Source organism: Leptonychotes weddellii, chromosome 1 (genome assembly GCF_054177405.1).
Source record: "Leptonychotes weddellii isolate Sample4059 chromosome 1, ASM5417740v2, whole genome shotgun sequence".
Classification (NCBI taxonomy): domain Eukaryota; kingdom Metazoa; phylum Chordata; class Mammalia; order Carnivora; family Phocidae; genus Leptonychotes; species Leptonychotes weddellii.
In genome coordinates, this window is record NC_138369.1 from 17,504,041 (window position 1) to 17,520,616 (window position 16,576).

The 16,576-nt window shown below is 45.7% G+C and overlaps 1 protein-coding gene across 3 annotated transcripts; it reads left to right on the top strand.

Moving 5' to 3' along the window:
- Positions 1 to 211: 211 nt before the first annotated feature.
- PHF7 (PHD finger protein 7) lies at positions 212 to 16,047 on the top strand. 3 transcript variants are annotated; one of them, XM_081818857.1, is made up of 11 exons: positions 214 to 944; positions 2,148 to 2,260; positions 3,241 to 3,293; positions 3,677 to 3,768; positions 8,362 to 8,463; positions 8,844 to 8,968; positions 9,434 to 9,593; positions 10,146 to 10,252; positions 10,725 to 10,841; positions 11,259 to 11,383; positions 11,597 to 12,722. In XM_081818857.1, the coding sequence occupies exons 2-11, from the start codon at positions 2,217 to 2,219 to the stop codon at positions 11,821 to 11,823; spliced, it is 1,152 nt and encodes a 383-aa protein (XP_081674983.1). In that variant the 5' UTR covers positions 214 to 944; positions 2,148 to 2,216; the 3' UTR covers positions 11,824 to 12,722. The 3 variants fall into 3 exon arrangements, with proteins under 3 accessions (XP_081674984.1, XP_081674983.1, XP_081674985.1); XM_081818859.1 differs by lacking the exon at positions 11,597 to 12,722 and adding an exon at positions 15,289 to 16,047 and having other exon boundaries at positions 215 to 944; XM_081818858.1 differs by lacking the exon at positions 10,725 to 10,841 and having other exon boundaries at positions 212 to 944; positions 11,597 to 12,725.
- Positions 16,048 to 16,576: the final 529 nt, after the last annotated feature.

Here is a 16,576-nt window from a genome sequence, read left to right on the forward strand (position 1 = left end):
CTCTGGGCTTGTCTTCCGCGGGATCGATTCTCGAGGTCCGGGCGCTCGCGCGAGAGGGCGGGGCGAGGGGAGGGGGCGGGGCGAGGGCGGTACTGGGCGCAGGCGGTGCAAGAGGAAAAGGCGGGGCGGGGTGGGGGCGGGGCGAGACGAGGGGGCGGGGCGAGAGCAGGGCTGGGCGCAGGCGGTGCGAGAGGAGGGGGCGGGGCGGGCTGGGCGCGTGGCCGTTAGCGCGCGGCCGTTAGCGGTCCTCCCCTACCAACGGTCGGCGACGCGGTGGGCCCCGCGGCCGCAGTCTCCCTGGGTCGCAGTCCGCGTGACCCGGCTCCAGTTTGCGCGCTCGCCCCCTTTGCCGGCGCAGTCACCGCGCGGGGCGGCCGCCCGTGAGGTAGCTACCACGGCTTGTGACAACGAATAAAGCTCCGGACAGCGGCGCCCTCGGCGACAGCTGGGCGGGCGGCCCCGGCCGGGAGCGACGGCCAGTGCGCTACCGTGAGGAGCGAGCGGCGGAGGCGACCTCCGGCCCGGCCCCGCACCAGCCGCCCGGCAGGCGCGACATGAGCCTGGTCTGGCATCCGCGGGACGCTCCTTGAGCCCCTTCTCCGGCTGTTACCTCCGGGGGACGGTTGTGGCCACACCGACAAGTATTTTCCAAATAAATCACTGTTTATTCTTGCGGCGGCGGGGCCGAACACGCTAATTTATTTTTAATTTTTTCAACAAGCCTTTACCCAGCGCTCATCCAGTGAAAGAGCTTGGTAACCGTTCCAAGGGAGCATCCGCTCGGTTAGGAAACCTCGGACTGAGCTGCTCGTGGAAATCGACATTTGCAACGTCCCTCCTCAAATGCTCTGAAGATTGTTGCGTCTTCCCGTAATTACCAGTGTGCACAGAATCCCACTCAAGGAACGTCTTGGTCCAGCGATGCAAAGAACTGACGTTTCAAGGTTTTATTTCTATGGCTAGATGGCCGGTATTTCCCCCCAACGACCCAGAGCCGCTCAGCAGCCCCGAAAGCGCGGGTCCCCTAGTTGCGCGCCCTCCTCTCTCCTCTTCCAGCCTGGCCAAGTGCTTTTGTTGAATAAGAAGCCATCAAGTGCCATGACTTCGGCAAGCGCAACTCATGGGTCGGAAGAGGAGATGGAGCAAACACAATGAGAGGAAGCGTAGTCTAGTCTTAGTTTTCTGAACAGCTAGTTAGTTGCCTTAGCAGTTGTATCCAAGGAGAACAGTTGACAGCCCCTGCAGATGTTTACGCTTCCCAGCTGTGCTCTGAGGACATGGGTGCTGGAGTGTCTGTCCCTGGAGTGACCTGATTCACGCAGCTCTCCTTCGAAGAAATGCTGTCCTTCCCCTCTCCCTTGACTAGACACGGTCCTCCCTTCATGGGAGTGGATTTTATGTCTTTTTCAATGGTCTCTTCCCTTTCAGGGATTTCCCCACTAACCAATGAAAACTAAATTTGCGGTCTACTGACCTTGGTGGGGGAAGGGAGGCAGGGTGTCGTCTCCACTTTGGGACATTTTACTCTTGGCTCAGATCTAGAGAAAGGTTGGGAACAGACCAAACCTCAATGGCCAGCCGAGCCTGGCGACAAGTGAAAGGAGCTAAGGGGTGATTTGCCGGTGTTCTCTCTTGTCTCCCACTAGAGGGAGTTCCTGCTTCAGGCAGCCAAAATCCCAGGGGCTCCTTTTCCTAGGAAAGAGCTACCTTCTCTAAGCCTTTACTGGGAGGCAAAACGAGCCTCTTTACCCTGAGTGCTACCTTGTGCATTTAGTAGGCACGAAGAAAACGAAGACCCATTTAGTCAGCTCAGGTAGTGGTTCCGATTCTTACTCTCCGGAGTAATAGCAGTAACTCTGATCTTGGGCAAGTGCCTCTCTGTGACCTCTCTGTGCCTCAGTCTCCTTATCTGGAAAATGGGGATAGTAGTGGTACTTCCTGCACAGAGTTTTTGTGCGTTAACACAGGTGAAATGCCTAGAACGGTTTTGATGCGATTTAATATTTATTGGCTACTACTAGCCTTGATACTGGGTGGGTCCCTTTTATTTTGTCACGTGGGTTGGGAGGTGAGGTACACTGTTACTTTGACCCTGTGGAACCAAATGTAGAATTAAATTGCTGATCAAGCCCTGTTTATATTTATAGCTGGAAGAGCCTATATTGTCCTCATAATAGTATAGAAGAATTCAAGTTAGGAGAGAGAGGCAGCAGCGAATGAAGACTATAAAAGAAAAGAAGAAGGAACGTCAAAGATTGAGGTAGACCAGGTGACATAAGGGAGTTTGGGAGAAATTGTCCAAAGACCCATGGTATATGCTGCATTTTTTGTCCCCTCTGTGTGGTCTTGAGGGCTGGGGTTGGAGAGCGTGGAAGCATACACCAGTGGTCCCCTGGAAGCTGCCGGTAACCTGTGCCCCCAGGGCTGTCCCTAATAGCAAAGTGCTGGCTCTGGAGCCCTATGCCTAGATTCATATCTGGGCTCTAATACTTGGTGTTAGACACTAGGTGACCTGGGACAGGTTACTTCATTTCTTTATGCCTCGGTTTCCTCACCTGGAAAATGTGCATCATAATAGCACCCACTTTTTCGAGCCTCAATGAATGTAGATTCGTTGAGCTAATACATGGGCAGAGCCAGGAATAGTACTTCGCAATAGGAAATTCACACTCAATTTTGTATTTATTTTTTTTAAAGATTATTTATTTATTTATTTGACAGAGAGAAAGTGAGAGAGCACACAAGCAGGCAGAGAGGCAGAGGGAGAGGGAGAAGCAGGCTTCCCGCCGAGCAGGGAGCCTAATGCGGGGCTTGATCCCAGGACCCTGGGATCATGACCTGAGCCGAAGGCTGACGCTTAACCGACTGAGCCACCCAGGCATCCCTCAGTTTTAGTATTTCATTCGGCTTTGTGAACATGGTGCCACCAGAGATTCAGAGTAGGTGGCAGAAGAAACAGTAAAAGAGCAAAAGGGGGTTTGCTCCTGCATTCATTCAGTCTACACAGGTAGCACAGCCAATGAGAACAGAAAGATAATTACAATCTCACATAATTCAAATGACTTAGTGGGTATGTTTTGTGCTCGAAAAAAAAATGCAATAAAAAAAGAAACTGATGTCTTAGCCTTTTGATATTTTGGTCCTTCATCAGACCCAGGGAGGCATTTTGAGGGAAATATTACAAGGGATGTTGACAGGATCCTCAAAGACCACCCTGTACTTCTTCCTTCTCTTGTATAGAAAATCTGCCAAGACAAGGAGGGTAACCCAAAGGAAGCCATCTTCAGGGCCTGGTAAGAAAGACTGGAGGTGTTCTGTTCAACTGCTGCCTTCCAACCTCAGCAAAGGTCACCTATGTAGGGCAGCAGACTTAACTTCTCTAACTGTCCGTCCTACTCATTTCCCAGATTCTCTAAGATCCTGAAGAACTCAGGGTCCTTGATTTTTAAATGGCTAATCCCAAAGTTCAAGAAACAAGTTATTTAAAGCCACTTGAGAGAAAAGTATATGAAGTGAGAAGCTGCAGCCAACTCAAATGTGGCCAAAATTATATAAAGGCCTAACTGATACCATGCAAAACTTCATCCCAACCTCCGTCCTTGTCAAAATGTCCTCTTCCCAATACATGACTCTTCCTTGTGCTCCCAAAATGAATTCTTAACATTCCTTCTTCCAGTTTGCCGGCTATGCCTTCGAGAACCTGGGGATCCCGAAAAACTGGGGGAATTTCTTCAGAAAGACAATCTCAGCGTGCATTATTTTTGTCTTGTGAGTATAAGGTCCGCTTTGCTTTGAATGTTTCATGGCTTTTGCTGTACAGTCTGTTCTCTGTTTTTCATCCAGCCTCAAATACATAGCCTTGTTTTTCTTAATAGCTTTTTTCTTTTTAAAATCTAGTCTTTAAGAAGTAATGTACGTACCTGCTATAAAATCCTGACAGTATAAAGTATGTACAATAAAAAGTTGCTTCCCAAAACAGTGTTCCCAATCTTTCTCCCTCTCCTCAGAAGCACATGCTGTCAACTCTCCTTCGAGCTGTTTTTTCCCACTATGCTTTTTTTAATTAGCTATAATTTGCATACTATAGAATGCACCGATTTTAAGTGTACAGTTTGATGAGTTTTGATAAGCTCCTATATCATGGGGATATAATGTATATCCTCATGTAAACACCACCCCAATCAAAGTATTTCCATCACCCCAGAAAGTTCCCTCCCGTACCCTTCCAGTCAGTCCCCTCAGAGATCATCACTGTTCTGATCTATAGATTACTTTTGTCTCTTCTTATATTTCATATACATGGAATCATACAGCAATTGTAGTCTTGCATCTGACTTCTTTTACTCAATGCGGTGTTTTGGAGATTCATCCATGTTGTTGCGTGTATTGGTAGCTTGTGCCTTTTTGTTGCCTAGTAGTATTCTGTTGTATGAATATTTTGTAATTGGCTTATTTTATCCATCTGTTGATGGACATTTGAATTGTTTCTATTTGGGGGCTATTATTCATGTTCAAGTCTTTTTGTGAACACGTATTTTCACTTCCCTTGGGCAAATGCCTAGGAGTGGATTTATTGGTTGTGTGCTAAAACTGTATGTTTAACTTTTTGTGAAGTTGCCAAATTGCTTTCCAAAGTGGTTGTACCAGTTTACACTCGCACTAGCAATTTATGAGAGTTCCAATTGCACAATATTCTTGCCAGAACTTGATATGGTCAATCTTTTTAATTTTAGCCATCCTATTAGGTGTGTACTGGTATCTCATTGTGGTTTTAATTTGCATTTCCCTGTTGACTTAAGGTGCTGAGCTTCTTTTTGTGTGCTTACTGGTCATTCACATATGTTCTTTAGTGAAGTGTCTGTACAAGTATTTTTCCTTTGTAAAAGTAGGTTATTTTGTCTTATCAATTTATGAGTTTTTTTATATATTCTGGAGGCAAACCCTTTTTCAGATATGTGTATTGTCACTATTTTCTCCAAGTCCATGGCATGCCTCATTTTCTTAATGGTGTCTTTCAAAGAACAAATGTTTTTAGTTTTGATGAAGTTCAGTTTACCAATTTTTTTTCTTTTATCATTAGTACTTTTTGTGTGTGTCCCAAGATATCTTTGCCTACCCGTTGAATTACCTTGATGCCTTTGTTGAAATCAATTGACCATATATCTGTGGATCTGGATGATTTATTTTATGTCATTGATCTGTGCATCATCCTTACAATAGTACTGCACTATCTTGATTATTGTGGCTTTATAGTGTCTTGAAATTAAGTATTATACGTTCTTGAATCTTTTTTTTTTAAGATTTTATTTATTTATTTGACAGAGAGAGACACAGCGAGAGAGGGAACACAAGCAGGGGGAGTGGGAGAGGGAGAAGCAGGCTCCCCGCAGAGCAGGGAGCCTGATGCAGGGCTCGATCCCAGGACCCTGGGACCATGACCTGAGCTGAAGGCAGACAGACGCTCAATGACTGAGCCACCCAGGCACCCCTCTACAATCTTTTTTAAGATTGTTTTGGCTATCAGGTCCTTTTCCATATAAATCTTACATTTAGCTTGTCAGTTTTTCTTTAAAAAAAATGCCTGTTGGGATTGATATTGAGATTGCATTGAATTTATAGATCAATTTGGGAAGAATTGACATATTGAAACTTCAATCCATGGAAGTGATATATTTCCCCATTTATTTGGGTCTTTTTTTTTTTAAACATTTTTATTTATTTATTGAGAGAGATCATGATAGAGAGCATGAGAAGGGGGAGAGTCAGAGGGAGAAGCAGATGCCCCGCTGAGCAGGAAGCCCGATGCAGGATTCAATCCCGGGACTCCAGGATCATGACCTGAGCTGAAGGCAGTCATTTAAACAACTGAGCCACCCAGGCACCCTATTTGGGTCTTTTAAAATTTGTCTCAGCAATGTTTTATTTATTTATTTTTTCCTTATTTTTTATTGAGCAGTGTTTTTTTAGTGAAGAAGTCTTGCATATCTTTTATTAAATGAATGTGTAAATATTTTGTGATTTTTATGCTATTATAAATGGTATTTTAAAATTTCAGTTTCAAGTTTGGATGTTGGTATATATAAGTGCAGTTTATTTTGTATGTTGATTTTATATCCTGCAATCTTGTTAAGTTCACTTATTAGTTCAGTAGTTGTTTTTATTTTTAAATTTTTTTGGTAAATGCCTTAGGATTTCCTGGGTACACAATCATGTAGTGTGAATAAAGACAGTTCTATTTCTTCATTTCCAATCTTTCAATTCTTTTAATTCTTCTTCTTGCCTTATTATACTAGGTAGGACTTTCGATCAGGTGTTGAATAGGAGTTACAGGAGTAAATATCCTGTGTTACTCCCAACATTGGAGGATAGCATCCAATTTTTCAACATTAAAATATGATGTTAGCTGTAGACTTTTCATCAGATTAAAGAAGGTTCCTTACATTTCTAGTTTGCTGAGGATATCATGAATGTGTATTGAATTTTGTCAAGATGCTTTTTCCGCAACTATTGAGATGATCATTTTTTCTCCTTTATTTTGTCTATGGGCTTGTTACGTCGTTTGAATTTTTAATGTTAAACTAACCTTGCATTTCTCGTATAAACCCTGCTTGATCATGATGTATTATCCTTTCTATATGGTGCTGGATTCAATTTGCTAATATTTTGTTTCATTTTTACACCTCTACTGGTGAGAAAGACTAGTCTGTGATTTTCCTCTCTTGTAAATCCTGTCTGGTTAGGGTGTCAGGCTTTGGTTAATCTCAGTGCCTTTACAAGCATACACATTTTCAACATAAAAATAAACATACTATACACAGTATTTTGTATTTTGCTTGTTTTTTACCTCTTAATACTTATGAAGATCTTTCCACGTAGAACGTATTGATCTAGTTTTTTTCTTTTTAATAGCTAATTGGTATTCCATGGGATGGGGGTACCAAAAAGCATTAAAACAAACCGCTTTTAAAGGACATTTAGATTATTTCTCATCTTTCACTATTGATTTTTCTGTTTATAGAAATAATACATCCTCATTGTAGAAAACATTAGTAATACTTAGAAATATAAATAAAACAGAAATCACTCATATAGTCCTAAAGCCCTGAGATAATTAGTGTGGAATAGATACGTTTTAATCCTAATTGGGAACATATAGCTATAATCCAAGTGTCTTCAAGTCATCTAACCTTGTAAGGTCGCCTTTTCTATAATGTCAAAATAAAATAACCTGGGTCCCCATTATACATTACATGTAATCACTGTAGGAAGTCCAGCACCCTCCCCATATTTTTGGAAGATTCTTGGGATGGGGCTGGGGTGCTGACGTTCTTCCAATGTACATACACATACATAACAGTTTATGGGTACATGAACAGTTTGTTGTCCTTTTCCTTGATTTCCCATTCTAGAATCTGCTTTGGGGGCTTTTCAGAAGCAAAGGCCCTTAAAATTGTGTTTTTAAAGAAAAGTTCAATTCCTCCCCTTCCCCAATAGGGCAGAATGACTATAGTCGGGAGATTTTATTTTATTTGGAGGGAGGGGGAGAGAGAGAGCACAGGGGGCAGGGACAAAGGGAGGGAGAGAGAGTCATAAGTAGACTCTGTGCTGAGCGCGGGGCCCCATGTGGGTTGGACCCCATCTCATGACCCTGAGATCAAGGTCTGAGCTGAAACCAAGAGTTAGATACTTAACCAACTGTGCCACCCAGGCGCCCCTATAGTCAGATTTTAAAGCCCTGTTTGCCTTCCTGTAGAGAACACACTCTGAAAAGACTATTTATTTTGCACTAAGGAGCAGTACAGTGGGCAGGGTAAGAGTGTGGATTCTGTGGGCGTGGATGTGAATGCCAGCTCTGTTGCCTCCTTGCTGTGTGACCCCAGCCGTGTCAGTTACCATCCTACACCTCAGAGAGCTCCTCTGTAAGATGAGGATCACAATAGCATCTGTCCCAGGGTTGCAGTGAACATAAGATGAGTCAATATACAGGAAGTGTTTCCCCAAAGGGCTCAGCACAGAAAAGCAATCCTCAGTAAATGAGAGACAGTGTAACACAGAGGTATGTTAGAGCCCGGGTTCTGGAGTCCTGTGACCTTGAGCAGATCACATAATCTCTCCTATAAAACGAGGATGATGATAGTACCTACCTCCTGACGTTGTTATAAGGATTAAATGAGTTAATATTTGAAAAGCACTTAGAGCATTTAATGCTATATAAGCCTTTGTTAAGTAAATTATCCTGTAAATGCATATATATCCCACCACGCTCTATATTCTAGCTCTCTTACCCTGTCATCCTCCTCACCCCACTGCACTGTTTCACCGATCATCAATGTTGATAGCCTGGTTCTACTGCTCCCCCAGATCCTATCTAGCAAGCTGCCTCAGAGGGGCCAGTCCAACAGAGGTTTCCATGGATTCCTGCCTGAAGACATCAAAAAGGAGGCAGCCCGGGCTTCTAGGAAGGTTAGAATCCCCCAATACGGGGGCCTCGGGATAGGCCTCTTCTCATACCTCTCTGATCGTCCCTGTTTCTGTTCTTTTCCCTAGCTGCTAGTTCAGAAGTCAAAGGACTCTTGGATTTCTCAACAGGTCCTTCTCTTAAGCTGCATGCTTCTCTGGGGTGTAGTATCCTAAGTGAGGAGAAGGAGCAACATCCTAGGGGAAAAAAATAATTTAGCGCTGCTTGAAGCTCAGCTTCAGGGTGCCCCCAAGAGCTTTCAGGTCAACTGAGGAAAGGAAATGGCTGTTGCTTCCTAGAATTTCCATTCCATAGAATGATGTGCCACAGAATGTCTGTTTGTCTTTCTTGGGGCCCTGAGCACTGCCTGGGATCTCATTTGCAGATCTGCTTTGTGTGCAAGAAAAAGGGAGCTGCCATCAACTGCCAGAAGGATCAATGCGTCAGAAACTTCCATCTTCCTTGTGGCCAAGAAAGGGGTTGCCTTTCACAATTTTTTGGAGAGTACAAGTGAGTGATAAAGGGGAAAAGTTGGGCTGCCCTTTTGCAAGTTGCTCTTAATTAGCCACCAATGAAATCAGAGTCCGGTTCTCACAGGCCTGTTTTGATTCACTGGTGAATCTGTCCTACCATTCAATAATGAGAAATAGTGTCTTGACTTGGCGATTTCCCAGGGCTTCCTTCTTGCTTCCCAGCCCCTTCTTAAATTACAAGCAGCTGCTGTTCTTAGACAGCTGCTCAGAGCTCAGCAGGGCTTTCAGGAACAGGAGACTGTGGGGATAGTCCCGGGAGTTTTGCTCAGTGGGGCAACAGCTGTGAGAAGGCATGTGGCTTTCCCCCTCCCTGCTCCTCCTCCTCCCCATGAGCATGGAGGTTCACTGGGCATCGGCCTGGGTGGCTGCTCTTCCTAGGCCAGGCAGCCGGAAGACTGCATCAGTGACAAACCAGAAATCAAGTCTGTTTGTTCTGCCTCAGATCATTTTGTGGAAAACATCGCCCAACACAGGACATCCAACGGGGGAAGGCAGGGGAGGAAAGCTGTGTCTTGTGTTGTGAAGACTTATCCCAAGCAAGTGTTGAAAATATCCAGAGTCCATGTTGTAGTCAAACTATCTACCACCGCAAGTGCATACAGGTGGGGCTTTCTCCGCCCTGGGGACCTTCCACATTTTCTCTAGTTCAGAGCACCCTAGGAATGCTCAGGCAGTCTTAGCTTCTCTGTTCCATCCTGGAGGCCTATATGCAGGGAGGGTTCCAGGCAGAGGAAAGTCAGCCGAATCTCTGGTCACCCCTGACCTGTAAGACCTCATCCGTGATAACATTTAGACTGAGCCAAATCCTCAGGAGGGCTAGAGCAAACGAGCTGGAATGAGTCAAGCAGCCTCAGAATCAGCCTTGCTTCCTGGGACGGAAGGAAAGGGACCCTTGAATGGGTCAGCGCTGCAGGCCCCACAGCCAGAGATGACAGCTGAGGCACCCCTGGGAGCTCTCTCGAATTGAGCGTGGTCTCTGGTCTGATGCCTGGATTTGCACCCCTCACACTAGCCCACCCTTAGCCCTTTTATGGAAATCTCCAATCAAGCTCTCTTGGCAACACCCTCTTTGTGAGATGAGGGTTGGGGTGGAGAGAAGGTGATCAAAGATGGTGTTTTTATAAACACAACGCTCTTCCATGTTTCTCTTACAGAAGTATGCCCACACATCGGCAAAACATTTCTTCAAATGTCCCCAGTGTAACAATCGAGAAGAGTTTCCTCAAGAAATGCTAAGAATGGGAATACATATTCCAGACAGGTAGTGGAAACTCTAAGGCAGGAACTGAGCCAGGGAGTGGGTTGCCTAGATTTCTAGAGAGGAGGTGAGTGTGAGGTTAGTTCAGAGAATGAAGCAGCAGCCCAGGCACTGGCATATGGTGAAGAGGGAGGGAGTGGAGGGAGGGCTTGTCAGTTATCAAAAGAAAAGGAGGTGGGGGTGCACTGTGGGAATGGGGGTAGACATGTTCCTGAAAAGGGTGCTTGGGGATCAGAACTCCCTGGGGTTGGTTCTTGAATTCCAGTGTGGAACTAAGAAACCCCCATGTTCCACTCATCCTGCTTCCACCCTCTCCTACTGCCAGACCACTCAGCCCATCTTGTTTAAAGTATTCATGCAGCCTGTTGAGCTCTTTTGCAGTGCTAGCGTGAGTTCTTTCTAGTTCCTCCCAGGTAGACAAAGGTTTCACCACCAATTATGTGCCCCTTACTCATTGTTTCTTTTCCCACTGCAGAGATGCCGCCTGGGAGCTCGAGCCAGGGGCTTTCTCAGAGTTGTATGAGCGCTATCAACATTGTGATGCCCCCATCTGTCTGTATGAAGAAGGCAGAGACAGCTTTGAGGAAGAAGGGTAGGGAAAGGCTCCTTGCTAGAAAGATCTCTCATTGGTGCCATCCTGGAGTTAGTCCTTGGCACAGTTATCAGGAGCAAGAAACTTGCTCTTGTCTACAGACCTCAGGGTGAACCCAAGTTCCATACTTGACCAGCCCAGGACTCACTCATGCACAAGGGGACAGGTTCCTGCAGGGTCCTTGTGCCCAGTGGAGCAACCCTTGGGTCCTGTTCCTTTCCAAATCCACCTTTCAGGTATCTGTGCCTAAGTTCAGGGTCCGGGGATTGGCACTCAGCCACAGTGGGTCTTGGGTAAAATGTACAGTACAAATTGCCTGGGAAGCCCTCAGCAAAGGCCTGGCCTCTAGCGGACATTCTGAGAGTGGTAGTGAGTGTCATATCTGTCCCCACAACCCTTCCTTGGCTTTTCCTGCAGGAGGTGGCGCCTCATTCTGTGCGCTACCTGCGGATCCCACGGAACCCACAGGGACTGCTCCTCTCTTAGATCCAACAGTAAGAAGTGGGAGTGTGAGGAGTGTGCACCTTCTGCTGGAGCCACAGGTGGGACTGGAGGGATGGTCTGGTCTAAGAACTTGGGCGGGGGCAGGGGGGGGTACTTGTGGTGCCTGGGAAAGGAGGAGGGCATGCCACTGGATGGGGACTCGGAGTTGGCGCCTTTGGTTTGGGAAGGGAAGTAGCTAGGGAGGGGCTCAAGGACCTGAGCCTGGAGAGACGGAGGCCTGAGTCTTCCTCTCCACTTTTCTTCCACCACAGACTATACACCTGAAAACTCAGGTGACATCCCTTGTTGCAGCAGCACCTTCCACCCCGGGGGGCATTTCTGCAGAAATGCCAGCCTGGAAGAGAATCCAGGCCCTTCTTGGACTGATTGGCCAGGACCTTCCTTATTAGAAAAGCCAGAGTCCTCTGGTGGCAGGAGGGGCCACTCCTGTCAGTCCAAGCGTGTCAAAATCACTAAGAGCTGCAAAAAATCCAAGTAACAGCTTTTGAGTAGTCGCTGCCAAGCACATTTGGATATGAAGCTGTGCTCCTTCACCGGGTTTGAGGGAGGGAGCCCTTTGGGACTGTGAGGCAAGGAAAGAGGGCCAGCAGTGAGAGTATGAACCAAGGAAAGAGAAGTCCCAGGGGAGCGTGAGGACAGAGCGGAGTCCAGATGCCAACCTCGGAATGTGTTAGCAGTTATGAGCACGCCTCTGCTCTTTCTGCCTGATCCCCCTCCTCTTCTCCCACCCTAATCTGCTTCTCATATGCCTCTTCTTACTTCACCCACGTTTGTTATTATGCAAATAAAGGTTTTCTCTCCATTGGTGTCTCCTTACAAATTCACTCTGGAATTTATCTAGCATCCTGAGGAATCTGGAGGGTAGAGTAAGGAAATAGAAAATGCACCCTTCTCATCTGTAAAATTCAGTGAATAAATGTAGAATTTTCAACTTCAAACATAGACATGTTGCTTTGGAGGGAAGCAGTTTGCAGGGAAATTAACTTTATGGGCGGGGACAGAGATTTTATCATTGCACAAATAAACACAGGCTCTCATCAGGGAAGTGAGCCAGCAAAGGGGGCCATACTGGACTGAGAATAGGCCACCATTGCAAGGCTTGGGGCCCTGGACTCAAACAGGGCAGGGACTGCCATGCTCACAGTGGGTGGAAGGACTCCGTCCACTGCAGGCCGTGTGGTCTGCAGCATACCTCCACTCAAAACCTCGCTGCCTGGTGGCCCAGGCAATTCTGTCTCGGGTAAGGGAACCATGCCAGGACAGTTACATTAGGCAAGGCAGCTGGGATGGGAATCTGGCAGAAGGTCTTGGGAGAAATTGAATGGAACCTATCTCACATATTTTTGTTTTTAATGATTCTGTGGGATTTAGATTAGCGGGGGAAATTCAGGACCATTGCCAGATACTCAGTGCTCAGGGTCTCACTGAGTCATTGTAACCAATGGTGGAGGACGGGGCTCTTGGTTCAAAAGTTGCTGAGCCCTGGAGACTTCCATCCTTGGTGTTTACAGTGATCACTTTCAGATTTGACCAGATCCACTTGGAATCACATGGGGTGTGGGGTAGGGTATTTGTGTCTTTTTGTTATTATCAACGTATGCAGGCAAAGTAATACAGAATTTTAAAAGTCAAGAAGTACTTAAAGGATTATAACGAAAAACAGTCTCTTGTCTTACCCTTCCCTACCCTCAATCCCGCTCCTTAAAGGCAACTACTGTCCATTATTTTAGCCATTTCTTGATTCATTAGTCTTAGATGTTACTGACTTCCTATTATGTCATGTAAGATCTTGCTCCTTTAAGACTTTCCCACTTTCATTCTCCCCATCTTTTACAATTGCATCACAGTTTTTATTGAATTACCCTTCAGTGATTACATTAGTAATCTTCAGTTTACTTGCTATGACCATGTAAATGCTGTATACCTCTGAGCCAAGCAGTGCGCTAGGATTATTTTTCCTCTCCTGTAATTGGTTTTTTTCCTGAAATGAATACCTATCCCTTTTGTATTTGCTCAATTTGTGAGGTACCTATGGCTAATTCTTCCCAAATGTTCCACGTGACAGTTGCCTCAAAATACAATCTTCCTCATAAGCCAAACATCAGATCACTATTAGCTGCACTTCTTTTCTGAAAGACGGGCCTCCGAGAGCCAACTCCTGAGCCGGCTTCTCACTGGGCCTACTGCACAGCTAACACCCTAGGGCGGCCCGCTCCTCTGCCTTTTCTCTTCCTTTTCTCTCCCATGATTTTGATGACTCGGTGCTGTGCTTCCTAACCTGGGTTTCCAGGGACATCTTGTCAGAGCTCTGCAAGTGACTAAGTTTTTAAATTGTGGATTTTCATTTCAAAAACAAATGATATTTTACCTATCCTAAAGACTCAACTCTTGTAGTGATAATTCACAACTGCAAGACACTTCCAAGATTAACACTTCAGATTCTTAATCTAGAATTTCTATAACTTGGGTCACCAGGCATATTCTCAGACATCCGGGGTAGTATCTTTCCCTTTAAAAAGAATCCACTTGGGGGCGCCTGGGTGGCTCAGTTGGTTAAGCGACTGCCTTTGGCTCAGGTCATGATCCTGGAGTCCCGGGATCGAGTCCCGCATTGGGCTCCCTGCTCGGCGAGGAGCCTGCTTCTCCCTCTGACCCTCCCCCCTCTTATGTGCTCTCTGTCTCTCTCATTCTCTCTGTCTCAAATAAATAAATAAATCTTTAAAAAAAAAAGAATCCACTTGGAGGGGCGCCTGGGCGGCTCAGTCAGTTAAGCATCCGCCTTCAGCTCAGGTCATGATCTCAGGGTCCTGGGATCGAGCCCCGCATCGGGCTCCCTGCTCAGGGGGGAGACTGCTTCTCCGGCCCCCTCGCCCTCTGCCCCTCCCCCCACCTCGTGTGCGCACTCTCTCAAATGAATAAATAAAACTCAGAAAAAAAAGGATCCACTTGGATACTACTCAAGTGTGAGAGACACCATCTTAACTGAAAGTAGTGGTCCTCTGGCAGCACCTCTGGGACCCAGCGGCAGTGGGTGGGAGGTACAGCTTGTTGCGGGGGGAGGATAAGGGGTGCTTTGGGCACTTACTCAGTTGCCTGATGTCTGGGTGCAGTTGACCTTATGGATACCTAGAAAACAGTCACACTCCTCCCTATTAACTATTTCTTCATCTCTATACCTTTACTCTCCATTGATTTTATTTTATTTTATTTTTTTTTAAAGATTTTTTATTTTTTTATTTATTTGAGAGAGAGAGAATGAGAGACAGAGAGCATGAGAGGGAGGAGGGTCAGAGGGAGAAGCAGGCTCCCCGCCGAGCAGGGAGCCCGATGCGGGACTCGATCCCGGGACTCCAGGATCATGACCTGAGCCGAAGACAGTCGCTTAACCAACTGAGCCACCCAGGCGCCTCTCCATTGATTTTAATAGCTGACTGGAAAGTCCCCAATTTTGAAATGTTCTATTCTTCACCTAATCAGTCATTCCCCACTAAATAACTGGGTTTTTTGTCTTAAATGAACTTTTAATTTAGGATAGTTTTAGATTTACAAAAATTGTGACGATAGTACAGGGATTCCCCAAATACCCCAAACCCTATTTCCCCCCTTAGTACCATCTTACATTAATGTAGTACATTTGTAGCAATTAACGAACCAATACATTCTTTTCTTTTTTTTTTTTAAGATTTATTTATTTATTTGAGAGAGAGAGAATGAGAGCGAGAGAGAGCACACATGGGGGGGAGGGTCAGAGGGAGAAGCAGACTCCCTGCCGAGCAGGGAGCCCGATGCGGGACTCGATCCCGGGACTCCAGGATCATGACCTGAGCCGAAGGCAGTCGCTTAACCAACTGAGCCACCCAGGCGCCCACCAATACATTATTTTCAAACCCAGAGTTTATTTAGATTTCCTTAGTTTTTACCTAATGTCTCTTTTCTCTTCTAGGACCCTATCCAGGAGACCACATTGCATTGAATCGTCCTGTCTCCTTAGGTTCCTCTTGGCTGTAACAGTTTGTCAGATTTTCCTTGTTTTTGATGACCTTGACACTTTTGAGGAGTACTGGTCAGGTATTTTGAGAGCCCTCAGTTGGTATTGTCTGATGTTTTTCTCACGATTAGGCTGGGGGAGGGAGACCACACAGGTAAAGTGCTGTTATCACATCATATCCAAGTTACAGACTATCAACATGTCTTCCACTGTTGATGGTGACCTTGATCATCTGGTGAGGTATGTTTGTCAGGTTTCTCCAGCATAAAGTTACTTCTTTTCCCCACTTTCCAGACTGTGCCTTTTGGAAGGAAGTTGCTCTGTGTAGCCCACAATTAATGAGTGGCGATTTATGTCCCCTCCCTCCTCGAGGACAGAATATCTACACTATTTGGAATTCTTCTGCATGGGAGATTTACCTATTCTCTTCCACTTATTTATTCGGTCATTCGTTTATGTCAATCTAGACTTAGGGATTTGCATAGTGTATTCTGGGTTATAATCCAATGCTGCTTGATTTATTTGTTGCTCAAATTATTCCGGCTCTGGCCATTGGGAGCTCCTGAGTCCTTTTCACATACCCCCATTATTGTGTATTTTGTTCTGTTTTGTTATTTTGGTTTTGGGGATTTTTTGAGCCCTTCTTTACTTTTTGGCATTACAAGATGCTCCAGGCTCCTCTTGTATGATTTAAATACATGTTTTCACAAGTGATCCGTCTGTTAGAATTAATTACTGTTTTATAACTTAGGACTTAGAACAAATAGTCCACTTGGGGAGGGTAGAAATAGATGTTAAATAAAAATTCCCCCAAAATTCACCTTCTCTACTTCCTCTAATTCTTACCTTTGTAGGAACCATAAACTAGGGCCAAAAATCTCAGTATCTGCTTCTACTTCCCTTTATCCTCAACCACCCTCTTTCTTGTCAATTTGACTGTTATACAAATGTTCGCCTTCTTTGCTATCCCATTGCTAGGGCTCAGCTCAGACCCCTGTGCCTCAGAGGACTGCAGCAAAAGCCTTCTCCCTGCATGGTTTCCTATGTCCACTTGCTTTGCTGACAAATCCACCCTTTTCCCTTCTGCTAATTACCATAAACATCTGCTAGCTCTTTTCTTAGGATGGCTCTGCTGAGATTGGCATCCAAGACCTTCCACAAACATGGCCCTACTCAGCAGCATCTCCCTGGACACCCCACCCACGGGCACTCTGCCCTGGCTACCCTGGAACACTGGGCCCTG